The sequence below is a fragment of the Hypanus sabinus genome, unplaced genomic scaffold (genome assembly GCF_030144855.1).
Source record: "Hypanus sabinus isolate sHypSab1 unplaced genomic scaffold, sHypSab1.hap1 scaffold_1234, whole genome shotgun sequence".
In the NCBI taxonomy this organism is placed as follows: Eukaryota; Metazoa; Chordata; class Chondrichthyes; order Myliobatiformes; family Dasyatidae; genus Hypanus; species Hypanus sabinus.
In genome coordinates this window covers 62333-76903 of record NW_026779297.1, presented here as the reverse complement: position 1 = coordinate 76903, position 14571 = coordinate 62333, and the positions used below count along the sequence as shown (strand labels likewise).

Here is a 14571-nt window from a genome sequence, read left to right as displayed (position 1 = left end):
TCAACAGAATGTTCAGAACCCTGTGGGTTTATAGGTGCGTCAACAAACTGAACACCGGCATTTGGGACTGGCTTCTTTTCATTTTTCTTATTCAGGATAGAACAATTAGCCATCACATGACCAGCTTTCTTACAATAGTAACAAGCAAGACCAGAATATTTCTCTTTCAACTGCTTCCCTTCATCCTTACTCTTGTCACTAGTCCCAGCTGTAATTTTTGGTTTACCCTGGTGATCTCTGGCACTCTTTTGGAAGCTCTTATTTGGGATAATCTTAACCTTATGAGTAAAAGCAAACTCATCTGCTATTCTATCAGACTCCTGCAAATTGGCAGTATCCTTTTCATCTAAATATGTCTTTATGTCGTCAGGAGCACACCTTTTGAATTCTTCAATTAAAACTAACTCTTTCAAGCTATTAAAATCATCATATACTTATCATCATCATCATATATGTGCACCAGCGATCAAAACACACAGACTTCTCATAAGCAAATTACATATGTCCGGTTCACAGATTTCCACAAATTTCAAAACTTTTGGGACCAACTCGTAAGCTTTGAGCACAGCCTGTTTCACTATGTTACAATCAGCTGCTTCATCAACTGTCAAAGCAGAATAGGCTTGCTAAGCCTCCCCCTTTGTAAGAGAACCAACCCTCTTTTGGCCACTTTAAATTCTAAGCAACCTTCTCAAAATGCTGTAAGTATTTATCAACCTCTTTCTGATCAAATGGAGGTACCAATTTAATTTCCTGACTAGCCTCAAACTTATTACCAGAGTCTAACGCTAGACCCCTTTGCTGAAACCACTGTATCTTTTCCAGCTCGAATAGCCTCTGTCTTTCTGCTTCCTCCTTCTGTTTTTCTGCCTCCTTTCTGATTTTCTGCCTCTCTAGCCTCAAATTGCCTCTGCCTTTCCGGAGCCTCCATCTTTAATTTTTCTAACTTGTCCTGGAGCTCAAGCTCACTAGGTTTACTTCCAGGAAACACGTCCAACTCCTCCACTTTAAACACACCCTCAGATACATAATGTTCAGCTATTACCCTCTGCATCTGTTCCCTCCTCATTGTCAATTTCAACATAGCAAGTTTTAACCTTCTGGCAAGACTCAACAACTCAATCCGTCTGGCATCCTCTAATGCCTCAGAGGTTCCCGCTTCCAAACAATAATCAGCATCCGCTGCTGATTTTCTACACACAAATATATCAAAAGGGACTTCCCCAATGAAATCGATAATTAATGACTACGCCCCCATAGCTGTTCATATCCCAGATGCAGGCCCCAATTTTGTTATGAATCGTAAAGCTTTAGAAACGAATCAGCACCAATAGACTACACCTGGAACAACACACACAAAATACTGGTGGAACACAGCAGGCCAGGCAGCATCTATAAGGAGAAGCATAGTCGACGTTTCAGGCCGAGACCCTTCATCAGGACTGCCTGAGACTGCCTGACAAAGGGTCTCGGCCTGAAACGTTGACAGTGCTTCTCCTTAAAGATGCTCCCTGGCCTGCTGTGCTCCACCAGCATTTTGTGTATGTTTGACTTCCAAGCATCTGCAGGTTTCCTCGTGGAGACTACACCAGGAGTCTGTTTTTGATCTTAAAACTATCTTTATTAGAATCGACTTATAATATAGTAACTTAAGCAAGATAAACAAAAGTTAACAGTGTTATGTGTATATATGTGTGTAAATATAAATCCAAAACTATTGAGCTTGGGGGGGACAAGGCTTGGAGTCTTGAGATGGTAAATTATGAAAGTTCAGTTCAACCACAGAATAGGTGATGAGAGAGATATATGTAATCCAGGGTAAATGTCGAGAGAAGGCAATTATGTCGAATTCCACAGGTTCCATGGTGGTAAAACAAGAGAACAGTCACTGTAGATATTATCTGTCATCCTTCCAAATCCACATACTAATTATCACCCAAAGTGACTTGTCACAAGGCGTATCGTCTTCAAGTGAATTACCACACCACACCCAGGCAAGGGTTAACACATCGGTGGTCTTCACATGATACCCCAAATCAGATCCACTCCTATGGATCAAACGAGGTGACAACCACACATTCGATGTATGATGAATCGATAATTAACCCATATTTGCGGGCATAGGAAAATTCCAAACAGTGACCCTTGGCACCTATTTCCCTTGTATCGATCTTTCCATTTTTCCTCCTTCATCTCCGTCTGACTCTGAGAGTCTGTGTCCTCAGTTAAAACTAAACAAGCTGTGAGTGATGTAAACAAGCTGCAAGTCAGACTGATTCACCTTCCTAATCTCTCTCTCTTAAAATGACAGTCCACAGCAAACAAAACCTAGGGATTCATAACAACTGACTGGTGTGCCAGTAGTTGGAATGACTGAGTGAATCCTATCCCACATTCTCAGCAGGTAAATGGCTCCTCTCCAGTGTGAACTCGCTGATGTCTCTGTAGTGTGGAAGAGTGAGTGAATCTCTTCCCACATTCTGAGCAGGTGAATGGCCTCTCTCCAGTGTGAGCTCGCTGATGTTCCAGCAATCTGGATGAGTTATTGAATCTCTTCCCACAGACTAAGCAGATGAACGGCTTCTCCCCAGTGTGAACTCGCTGATGTTCCAGCAATCTGGATGAGTTATTGAATCTCTTCCCACAGACTAAGCAGATGAACGGCTTCTCCCCAGTGTGAACTGACTGGTGTCTCTGCAGGGAGCGTGAGTGACTGAACCTCTTCCCACATTCTGAGCAGGGGAATGGCTTCTCTCCAGTGTGAACTCGCTGATGAGTCTGCAGGTCGGATGAGCGAGTGAATCTCTTCCCACATTCTGAGCAGAGGAACGGCTTCTCCCCAGTGTGAACTCGCTGGTGTTTCAGAAGGTTGGATGACAGAGTGAAACGTTTCCCACATTCTGTGCAATTGAATGGCTTTTCACCGGTGTGAGCACTCTCATGTCTCTGTAGGTAGGATGACTGAGTGAATCCCTTCCCACATTCTGAGCAGGTGAACGGCTTCTCCCCAGTGTGAGCTCGCTGGTGTCTCTGTAGAGCGGATGAATGAGTGAATCTCTTCCCACATTCTGAGCAGGTGAACGGCTTCTCCCCAGTGTGAGCTCGCTGGTGACTCTGTAGGGCGGATGAATGAGTGAATCTCTTCCCACATTCTGAGCAGGTGAACGGCTTCTCCCCTGTGTGAACTCGCTGATGACTCCGTAGGTTGGATGACTGAGTGAATCCCTTCCCACATTCTGAACAGGTGAATGGCTTCACCCCAGTGTGAATTCGCTGATGACTCTGTAGGTGGGATGACACAGTGAATCTCTTCCCACAGACTGAGCAGGTGAATGGCTTCTCCCCAGTGTGAACACGCTGGTGACTCCGCAGGTGGGATGACTGGGTGAATCCCTTCCCACAGACTGAGCAGGTGAACGGCTTCTCCCCCGTGTGAACTCGCTGATGTCTCTGTAGGCGGGATATCAGAGTGAATCCTTTCCCACAGTCTGAGCAGGTGAATGGCCTCTCCCCAGTGTGAACTGGCAGATGACTCTGTAGGTGGGATGACTGAGTGAATCTCTTCCCGCATTCTGAACAGGTGAACAGTTTCTGCCCAGTGTGAAGTCGCTGATGTCTCTGTAGGGTGGATAACTCACTGAATCCTTTCCCACATTCTGAGCAGGTGAATGGCTTCTCCCCAGTGTGAACTCGCTGATGTCTCAGTTGGCTGGATAAAGCACTGAATCCTTTCCCACATTCTGAGCAGGTGAATGGCTTCTCCCCAGTGTGAACTCGCTGATGTACCAGTAGGTTGGATAACTCACTGAATCCTTTCCCACATTCTGAGCATGTGAATGGCTTCTCCCCAGTGTGAACTCGCTGATGACTCTGTAGGCTGGATGACCGAGTGAATCCCTTCGCACAGACTGAGCAGGTGAATGGCTTCTCCCCAGAGTGAACTCGCTGATGTACCAGTAGGTTGGATAACTCACTGAATCCTTTCCCACATTCTGAGCAGGTGAATGGCTTCTCCCCAGTGTGAACTCGCTGATGTACCAGTAGGTTGGATGACCGAGTGAATCTCTTCCCACAGACTGAGCAGGTGAAGCGCCTCTCTCCAGTGTGAACTCGCTGGGGACTCCGTAGGTTGGATGACCGAGTGAATCTCTTCTCACATTCTGAACAGGTGAACGGCCTCTCCCCAGTGTGAACTCGCTGGGGACTCCGTAGGTTGGATGACTGAGTGAATCCCTTCCCACAGACTGAACAGGTGAATGGCTTCTCCCCAGTGTGAACTCGCTGGTGAGCCATTAGGTCAAATGACTGAGTGAATCCTTTCCCAGAAATTCAGCAGATCATCAGCCTCTACCAGGTGTGGTGTGAACTGACTGGAGTGTCCACAGGTCCAACTGAATCCTTTCTCACACACAGAACAGATAAATGGCCTTGCCCAGTGTGAACTTGCTGATGTACCTTCAATTGTGATAACTGAGTGAATCTATTCCCACTGTCTGAGCAGGTGAACAGCCTTTCTCCTGTATAAGATGACTGGCTTGCTATTTGGTCAAATGATCAATTGAATCCCTCTCCACAGTCTGAGCAGGAAGGATAGTCGATTGAATCCCTCGCTCCACTTCTTAAATATCCAGACAGAGACAGCAAAACTGGCGTTTTCTGTTTGAGATCCCCGGCGACAAATTCCTTCTCGTTTTTAACCTGTGAAAAGATTTACAAAATCCATCAATGGGTTTAGGATAACATTTCAGATGAGATTACTTGAGTTGCCATGGTTTGACTTGGTATCACACGGTTACAGTGAGGTTCAACCCAAGTTGGACAGAGAAATCATCTTCTGACTGGGCAGAGTGCTGGTATCTGGAATGACCATCAATTCCCTGAAGCTCTTCCTGTCTCTATAAGAATGGGGCATTTCTGCCGTCTCCAATCTGTGACCTGGCTCAGTTTGACTCTCTCCATTGGTATTATTCCCTGTTCCTGCTGAGCTGCATGGGTGCCTGGCCCCACAGTAACTGAAACAGTCTCACGCAAATTGTCTTTGTGGATGTGCATCTGGGAATTCTTTTATGTATTATTAACTTAAAGTGCTACAGCTTTAACACCATATAAAAAAATTCCTGCTGAGATGACTGGTTGGTCCGCACAGCTGTTAAAAGGGGTTAGAGTGAATTTTTGTAATATTTCAGGTTCTTGTAGAAAAGTACAACACAGAAACAGGTCCTTTGGGCCATCTAGTCTTGTGCTGAACTATTTAAATTGCCCCTCCCACACCCCTACAATCCAGGTACCTACACGAACCTCCTAAATGTTGAAATCGAGCTCGCATGCACCACTTGTGCTGGCTGCTCATTCCACACCCAGATGACCATCTGTGTGAAGAAGTTTCCCCTCATGTTCCCCTTAACATTTCACCTTTCACCCTTAACCCCTGGCCACTGGTTGAAGTCCCACCCAATCTCAGTGGAGAAAGCCAGCTTGCATTTACACTATCTGTGCCCCTCTACCACAATCAAATCTCCCCTCAATCTTCTACATTCCAGAGAATAAAGTCCTGACCTGTTCAATCTTTCCTTATAACCCAAGTCCTCCAAACTTGACAACAGCCTTGTGAATTTTCTCTGAAATCTTTGAATCTCTTTTAAATCTTTCCTGTAGGTAGGTGACCAAAACATCACACAATACTCCAAATTAGGCCTCTTTTACAAGTCAACATAATATCCATCTATTGTCAGTATTTGGTTCACGAAAGCCAATGGGCTAAAATCTTTCTTTCCGTCACTATCGAACTGTGATACCACTTTCAGTGAATTAAGGACTTGTATTCCCAGGTCCCTTTCTTCTACAACACTCCTCCGTGTCCGACCAGTCACTGTGAAAGACCTCCCTTGGTAGGTCAAACCAAAGTGCATCAGCTCACACTGGTCTGAATTAAATTCCATTTTCCATTTCTCAAACCATTTTCCCAGGGGGTCCAGATTGCACTGCAAGCCATGATAGTCTTCCTCGCTGTCCACTACACCACCAGTCTTGGTGGTCATAAATCTGCTAATCCAGTTAACCACACTATCATCCAGATTACTGATATAGATGACAAACCACAACAGATCTAGCACTGATCCCTGTGGCAACCACTAGTCACAGGCCTCCAGTCAGAGAGGCAACCATCTGCTACCACACTCTGGCTTCTGCCAAAGACAGTGTCTCATCCAATTTACTGTCTCATCTAGAATGCTGAGTGACTGAACCTTCTTGACCAACCTCCCATATGAGACTGTGTCAAGTGCCTTGCTAACGTCCATGTAGACAACATCCACTGCCTTGTTTTCAACCACTTTCCTGATAACTTCCTCAAGAGACTCTGTAAGACTGGTTAGACATGACCTACCATGCACAAAGCCATGCTGTCTATCCTTAATCAGTCCACATCTATCCAAATACTTATATTTCCGGTTCTTGCACATACGTTCCAGTAACTTTCCCACTATTCACTACTAGTCACCACACCGTGGGTTTGGAGATTTCCCTTGAATTTCATAGAATCATAGAAATCTATAGCACATTACAGACCCTTTGGCCCACAGTGCTGTGCCGACTATGTAACTTACTCTAGAAACTGACTGGGGTTTCCCTAGCACATAGTACTCTATTTTTCTGAGCTCCATGTAACTATCTAAGAGAGTGTTAAAAGTCCCTGTTGTATCCGCCTCGACAACCACTGCTGGCAGTGCATTTGACACATCCAACACACTCTGTGTAAAAAACCTACCCCTGACATCCCCTCCGCATATATTTCCAAGCACCTTAAAACTATGCCCCATCCTGTTAGCCATCTTAATGCTGGGGAAAAATCCTCTGGCTATCCACACACTCAATGCCCCTCATCATCTTATACACCTAAAAAAGGCTCTAGACATTAGCAAGGAAATTATACATTGCTCTGAGGATTTGTTAGAAGTAAGCAAAATTATGAGGGTATAGATAGGGTAAATGCAAGCAGCTTTTTCCACTGAGGTTGGGTGGGACGACAACCAGAGGTCATGGGTAAGTGGGGAAGGTGAAAATTTAATGGGAACATTTGGAAAAGTTCTTTGCTGAAATGGTCGTGAGAGTGCAGAATGAGATGTCAGCACTAGTGGTGAATATGAGCTCGATTTCACCATTAAGAGAAGTTTGACAGGTACCTGGATGGTAGGGGTATGGAGGGTGATGATCCCAGTGCAGGTAGTTGCAGGTAGCTTAAATGTTTTTGTGGCATTGACTAAATGGGCCAAATAGCCTGTTTCTCCACTGAACTTCTCCATGTTTCTGCGACAGAGAAGCTGGCCAAACTTGTTTGGAAGAGAAAAGGTTGGAGTGACAATGGAGCAGCAATGGCTGGAGTTTCTGGGAGCAATTCGAGAGCTGAGTAATCGATACATCCCAAAGACGTGGAAGCATTGGAATGGCAGCAGGGCACAACGTGGGTTAAATGAGAATCCAAAACCAACATAAAAGCAGAGGAGAGAGCAAACAAAAGAGCAAAAGACCATTAGGAAGCTTTTAGAATCCAACAGAAGACAACTAAAGGAAAGTCAGATGAGTTCAGGAGTGGAATTATGAAATGGCTGTCATTACTGAGTTTTGGTTGCACCCAACAGTCCGCGGCATTTAGAGGAACGAGATATCCAGGGCCTTAATATCTCTTGAAAACCAAGATTCCCTGCACTAGTTACCATTCAACTTTTATTTTGTCAGACACATACAAACTCTACACCCTTAAAATTTCACTTCTGAAGAACTCCCACTTACCAAGTTCTCCTTTGCTAAAAAACATCCTGTCCCAATCCACACTTGTCAAATCCTTGTAAATATCATAAAAATTGGCCTTTCTCCAATTTAGAATCTCAAGAGAGGTCCAGGCCTCTGCTTTTCTGTATTTACTTGGAATCTCATGATCAGTAGATACAAAGTGTTCCCATACACTAATTTCTGTCACTCGCCCTAGATCACTTCCCAATAGCTTATTGCACACTTCTACATCAGGAATTTTACATACTGATTAAGGTAGATTTGATAAGCTCTACCCCATCTAGTCTTTTTACAGCCTAGGATTCCAGTCAATAAATGGAAAGTTAAAATCACTCACTTTATCAACCTTTGTTTCTTGGCATAGTCCGCAATCTCTCTACAGATTTGTTCCTTGAAATCCCTCAGACTGTTGGGCGCAAGCAAGTCCAAGTAATGGCTATAATATCATAATTTCATGTCCTGAGGTCTGAATGACATCTGTTTGGTGTCAAAAATAAACCTTGCCCTCAATGTCACTGAAACAAAGGAGCTGGCTGCAGAATACAGGAGAAATGGAGACAGGCTGACCCAGGATCTGGGGTTGAGAGGGTGAACAGCTTTAAGTTCCCTGGCACACACAACACCGAGGATCTCACCTGGTCTGTACATACTGGCTGTGTGGTGAAAAAGGCACAACAGCACCACTTTCACCGCAGGCGGTTCAGGAAGTGTGGGACGGGGCCCCAAATACTAACAACTTTCTACAGGGGCACAATTGAGAGCATCCTGACTGGCTGCATCACTGCCTGGTATGGGTGCTGTACTTCACTCAGTTGCAGGACTCTGCAGAGAGTGGTGCGGACAGCCCAGCGCATATGTAGATGTGAACTTCTCACTATTTAGGACATTGACAAAAACAGGTGTGTAAAAAGGGCCACTGTGTAAAAAGGATCATTGGGGACCAGAGTCACCCCAACCACAAACTGTTACAGCTGCTACCATCTGGGAAACGGTACCACAGCCAGAAAGCCCGGACCAACAGGCCCAGGGACAGCTTCTTCCACCAGGCCCTCTGATTGATTAATTCATGCTGATACAATTGTACTTTTATTTATCCTGACTGTCCTGTTGTATATACTATTTATTATAAACTATTATAAATTTCACATTGCACATTTAGACAGAGACGTAACATAAAGATTTCTACAACTCATGTATGAAGAATGTAAGTAATAAAGTCAATTCGATTCAATTCACCCTCTCCACTATCTGTTCTGTCATTCTGGCTCCGATCCTCCCTGCAACTTTAGTTTAACCACCCACCCCACAGGGGAGCACCAGCAAGCCTTGCCACTAGGATACTCATCCCTTTCTAGTTCTGTTCCACTAACTAACAAATCCCCTATCACCCCTTTGACTTTCCTCTGCCAGGTAATTCCCCCCAACAGTTTCTAAAGTGTCCACCTGTTGTTGTGTGGGATGGCAACAAGAGTACTCGGCGATGGCTATTTAACCTCATTCCCCTTCCTGACTCTCACCCAGTTTCCTGTGTCCTGCACCTTGGGTGCAACTCACCTCTCTGCACGTCATACCTATCACACCCTCCGATGCTTGGATGATGCGGAATTCATCCATTACCTACTCCAACTCCTTAATGTGCAGCTGGATATACACCTTCTACGTGAGGGCGTCAGGGACACTGGAGGTCTCCCCGCCTTCCCACCAATATCCCCTCTAATTTGTAGTGACCAGTGTGTGCAAAAACTTTGTACTGTACAATTTTTACCCAGTGACAACAACATGTGCAAACTGAATTTTACATAGAGAGGTATTCATTTCAACAGCGAGCAAATCACTGTCAGTAAGAACTTTAATCTCCTCTGGTTGAGTCTTGATTGAGTTCATCTGCACTCTCACACAACCTATGTAACAGGTTAATGAAGGATTTACTCGCCACAGCTTTTGCAAACCACCTATTTGTGATTTTCTTGCTAAATGATGCTTTCAATTTCAGATTTCCAAATATCACTCCACTTCTTCCCACTTGAAAATTCCCCAGCAACTCTTGCATCACCACAATACACACAGTATTGTACATAAGTATTTCCCCTGAAGTCTCACCCAGGTGACTGACAGAGGTGAACTCAGTGATGGTAATGCCAAGGAATACTGCCTTTAAGGACAGTAGTCTGTCTCCCTGGAGTCTGGCACATTTCTGATGTGAAAGCTACTTGTTGGCCAGGGCAAAGGTGTTTGATATCATTACGTAGCCAGACAGAATTGGTGGAAGCATGTTCTCACTGGTAGAAAAATGCAGACCGAGAGGAGGTAGAACAAGCAACACACACAAAATGCTGGAGGAACTCAGCAGGTCAGGCAGTATCTATGGAAAAGAGTACTAATGCTGAATTCCTCCAGCAATTTGTGTGTGTAGCTTGGATTTCCAGCATCTGCAGATTTCCTCTTTGTGATTGGAGGTAGAACAAAGATGATTTTCTCAACTGGTGATGTAAAAGATTTTAGAGCCACAGAATAGAACACTACAGCACAGTACAAGCCCTTCAGCCCTCCATGTTGTGCCAACCCATATAAACCTTAAAAAAAAGAACTAAACCCACACTACCCCGTAACCCTCCATTTTTCTTTCATCCATGTGCCTGTCCAAGAGGATGTTAAATACCCCTAATGTTTTAGCCTCCACCACCATCCCTGGCAAGTCATTCCAGTCACTCACAACCCTCTGTGTAAAAAAAACTTACCCCTGATGTCTCCCCTAAACTTTCCTCCCTTAATTTTATACATATGCCCTCTGGTGTTTGCTGTTGGTGCCCTGGGAAACGGGTACTGACTATCCACCCTGTCTATGCCTCTCGTAATCTTTTAGCCCTCTATCAAGTTCTAGACCAGGCATGGGCAAACTACGGCCCGCGGGCCATATGCGGCCCGTTAAGCTTTTTACTCCGGCCCGCAGAACTTGATGAAATTATATTAATAAACCTTGTTAACGTCTTTTCCCCACAATTCTGGCGTTTTCCCAATAGATGACGCACTCTATATACATTGACCTTTGTTGAGGTGCAGCGTATTACTCCACATTTGCGCTTTACTCTTTGTTCGGCTCGACCTATTTGTGTGAACAGGCGTTCAGCGTCATGAACATCAACAAAGCCAGCCACAGATCCAAGTTAACTGACCAACCCCTCAGATCCATCCTGAGAATCGCCACAACAAAACTAAATCCAGACTTTGATGCGCTAACTAAAAAGGGAGACCAACAACACTGTTCCCACTGAAATTAAAAATAAGTTTCTTCGTTGTGTTATGTAAAAAATGCATTTGAAAATATTTTTTTCAATAAGCCTTACATGTTACATGTCATTCCTGTTAAGTGATGGACACGAGTAGTACGCAGGTGCACGTACGTTCTCAAAATAAAAAATGCGCTCCAGATCAAATAACGCGCTCCGCATACTGGCACGCTGTCATTGTTCTGTCTTTGTGCTGGTCGTTGTTGAGTTTTGGCACAGTGGACAATTGAATAAGAAGGAGCAGGACAAGTAGACCTGCATCTCCTACCGGTTTTGAAATAAAGACAGTCAGGAGGAGAGTGATGATGATAATATCTTGAAGGATAACAGAATTTTCAGTGCTTTAAAATAATAACTGTTACTATTTAAAAAAGCTGTATTTTATTAATTTAATTTTCAGTGTTTTAAAAGTCATTTCAATAAATAGCTAAATACCATGGGACTTCAAAGACAGATATTTTGTTGTAATGCATTTGTTCATTTTCAATTGAAATTAAAGCACATGTCTTCTACATATCCCATGATATTTTATTTTCTCTTATGAGGTGTATTACCAAAACACTCCGTCCATCTGCTCCTGGTCTGGCCCCCCTGTCAAATTTTAGAACCCTTTGTGGCCCACAAGTCAAAAAGTTTGCCCACCCCTGTTCTAGACCTTTCATATTATTTCACATTTCATAAAGATTGAAACAGAATAGGCTGAAACACACTGTTCAAAAGTGCTGGCGTTCAATCCACTTGGTGCATTGACTCATTACATTTTTTGGGTTTATGTTTGTCAGAAACACATCCAACAGATTTTCCATCAGAAGTGCAGGAAAATTCTGTACCTGATTTCAAATGAACCACTGAGCACTCTGAAAAAAAGGTGCGGCAGAGGCCGATTTCTCCCCTGTGCTTTTATTTTTAGTGTGAACTATGTAACATTGATGGTGATTAATGATCATTACTTTCAGGCGACAGCCCTCCAAACATGTGACGAACCACAGTAAAACTTAGTGAACCTGCCATGGTTGGGTCTTGGGTGTCGGACCAGCAGATTTTCTGTATTATTAGATGTTCTCATATTAATACATCATACCTCACTTCCAAATCACTGTTTTTAGACATCACATTATAGAATGATATGTTCCACATAACCTGCAAGTTTAAAAGAAGCTCAGAAAATAAGGTCAAAGTAAGTTTCAAAGGCATCTGGGAAACAGAAACGTGCAAGTTTAAAGGGAGCAGAGATACCTGACTGACCTGCATGAGGTGTTGAGCTACCTAAAATGCATTCTTGAACGTATAATGTAGATTTAAAGCAATAATTGGATTTAAATTATTTTATTAAATTAACATTATCTTGGATCTCTTAATCGTAATTCACATTTAATGTAGGATTAACCTTTCTGCATTTGGATAACTACAATTTTTGTTCTTTTCTTTCGAAAAATGCAGTCACATCATAACACTATTCAAACTTCAGACCAAAAGTCTTCTTTTTCCCCCTTCTATTTTTTCCCAGGAAAAAAATACTATAAACTTTTTGCTATTTAAAATTGGTAACATTTATCAATTCATGCTGTTGTTTAAAATTAAATTGCTTAACTCCATGAAGCAAACTTGCAAGTTCACTAGCTAATAAAGAATTGAACAAAGAGGATTGTATATTTTACGCACAAAGCAGCATAATATCAATGCTCCTACATCATAAATTGGGAGACAAATGTACACATCCCAAACTTATTAGGTATTTGTACTCAATTTTTCCCACAGATGGTGAACTGCTAATCTTGGCTGGTTCATCAGGCACAGCATGGAGTAGATCTGAAGGGAGCTGGAGTGGTTTGTGTATTTGCAGCAGTGCTGGGAGGAAAAATCAGCATGAATGATGAATGTCTTTAATGTCCCTTCCTATAAAATGCTCAACAGATGGTTCACACTTATTTGACCTTGAGCTTTTTTTTAAAAACCATATTACACTTTAGTCAGGATTACTTAGAATTTCAACATCTCTCTTCCAGTGAAAATAATAAGTGGGAAGGGGTATAATTTAAAGATCCTATATATTCAGTTTAATCCACCCCGTTCTAATGAAATGTTTATTCAGTTATTTATGCTATTGACAAGGCTCTGAATAAAGCAAATGAGGACCAATAGGTGTGATCCATTCTTACCAGTTCAATGGCATAATTTTAAACTCACTTCTCCAAGTTTTCACATTTAGGAGCAGAATCACAAGAAGAGGTGGCAAATGACCAGGGAAAGCTTCACACAGAATCACAGAATAATTATTATAAAATTATTGTTGGCATGAAAGGAGATCATCAACCAGAACTATCCTCTCAATTCCAATCCTTTTCTCTTGCTCTGCATCACTCAAAAATTCACTCTCATTTCCTTTCCAATTCTATTTGAAAGTACTGTCTTAGTCTTCGACAGTACTGTCCTGTGGATATCCAGTAACTGTGCTCTGGAAGTCCAATCCAAAGTAAAATCTTTCCTAATCTACAATACTAGCACTGAACCTCACCATACTTTATCCCTATTTTCTAATCACAGGAAAGACTAAGTACTAATTTAAAACAAAGGCTAAGATTTAAACTTTTATCTTATGGTGATGATCATCTAATGTTATACTGCTATATATAAATAAAAGGGGTGATAGATAAGTTTGTGGCCTAAGGTAGAAGGAGACAATTTTAGAAAATCCAGCATATCTATTTTTCAACATAGTCCACTCCTACATTTACGCACTTAGTCCAGCGGTCGTGTAACATACGAATCTTAGACCTCCAGAGAGTGTCCACAGATGGGTGATGTAAAAGATTTTGTTCCCTTTCTCCGAGTTCCTAATCCTTGCATTTCGATAGCTGGAGCTCAGCTCTGTCTGAGAGATCCATCGGTTCCCATTCCCTCATCAGCCGGAAGCTCCCCGGGGTCCGTGTACGGATCGTGGGGCTGAGAGAGAGGGAAGAGGGCAGGACTGTCCCGGGGTTGCTGGTCACGGTCTCCGAAATTCAGAGGAATTATCCCGAAGTCGGTGTTTAAGATAAAAACACGGAGAATCGCTCTTACCTGCAACCGACATTTTCAAGGCCTCGTGTGCTGCGCGCATGCGTGATACTCGGGGATGTCATCAGCCTGACGCTTGCGCAGTTGATCAGTGCTTCAGCGCCTGATAAGATTTATTCGCGCAGGGCCTTTTGGGTAATACCGGTGCCATTAAACAGTTCTTGAAGTACCGGTTCAATGTCCATATCTCATTTTTTTTCGGGTATATAGAAAAAGTCTGCAGCTTTTTTAACGCAGGAAGCGGCTCACATGAACAATATACTCAATATCAACGTGTATTTAATGCCAAAGTAAAATGTGGATATAAATCACAAGAGATTCTGCAGTGGCTGGACATACAGAGACGCGCACACACACAAAATGCTGGAGGAGCTCTGCAGTTCAGGTAGCAACTAAGCAGCGGAGTCCACAGTCTAGGCATGCTGAAGAGGCTCGGTCT

At 43.2% G+C, this 14571-nt stretch overlaps 1 protein-coding gene across 1 annotated transcript; it reads right to left on the bottom strand.

The window, feature by feature from the left end:
• Positions 1 to 1576: 1576 nt before the first annotated feature.
• LOC132386632 (gastrula zinc finger protein XlCGF26.1-like) lies at positions 1577 to 14187 on the bottom strand. Its single transcript, XM_059958928.1, has 2 exons — positions 14136 to 14187; positions 1577 to 4698 (listed from the first exon to the last, which is right to left on the bottom strand). Exon 2 carries the CDS (start codon positions 4291 to 4293, stop codon positions 2398 to 2400), a length of 1896 nt encoding a protein of 631 aa, XP_059814911.1. The 5' UTR covers positions 4294 to 4698; positions 14136 to 14187; the 3' UTR covers positions 1577 to 2397.
• Positions 14188 to 14571: the final 384 nt, after the last annotated feature.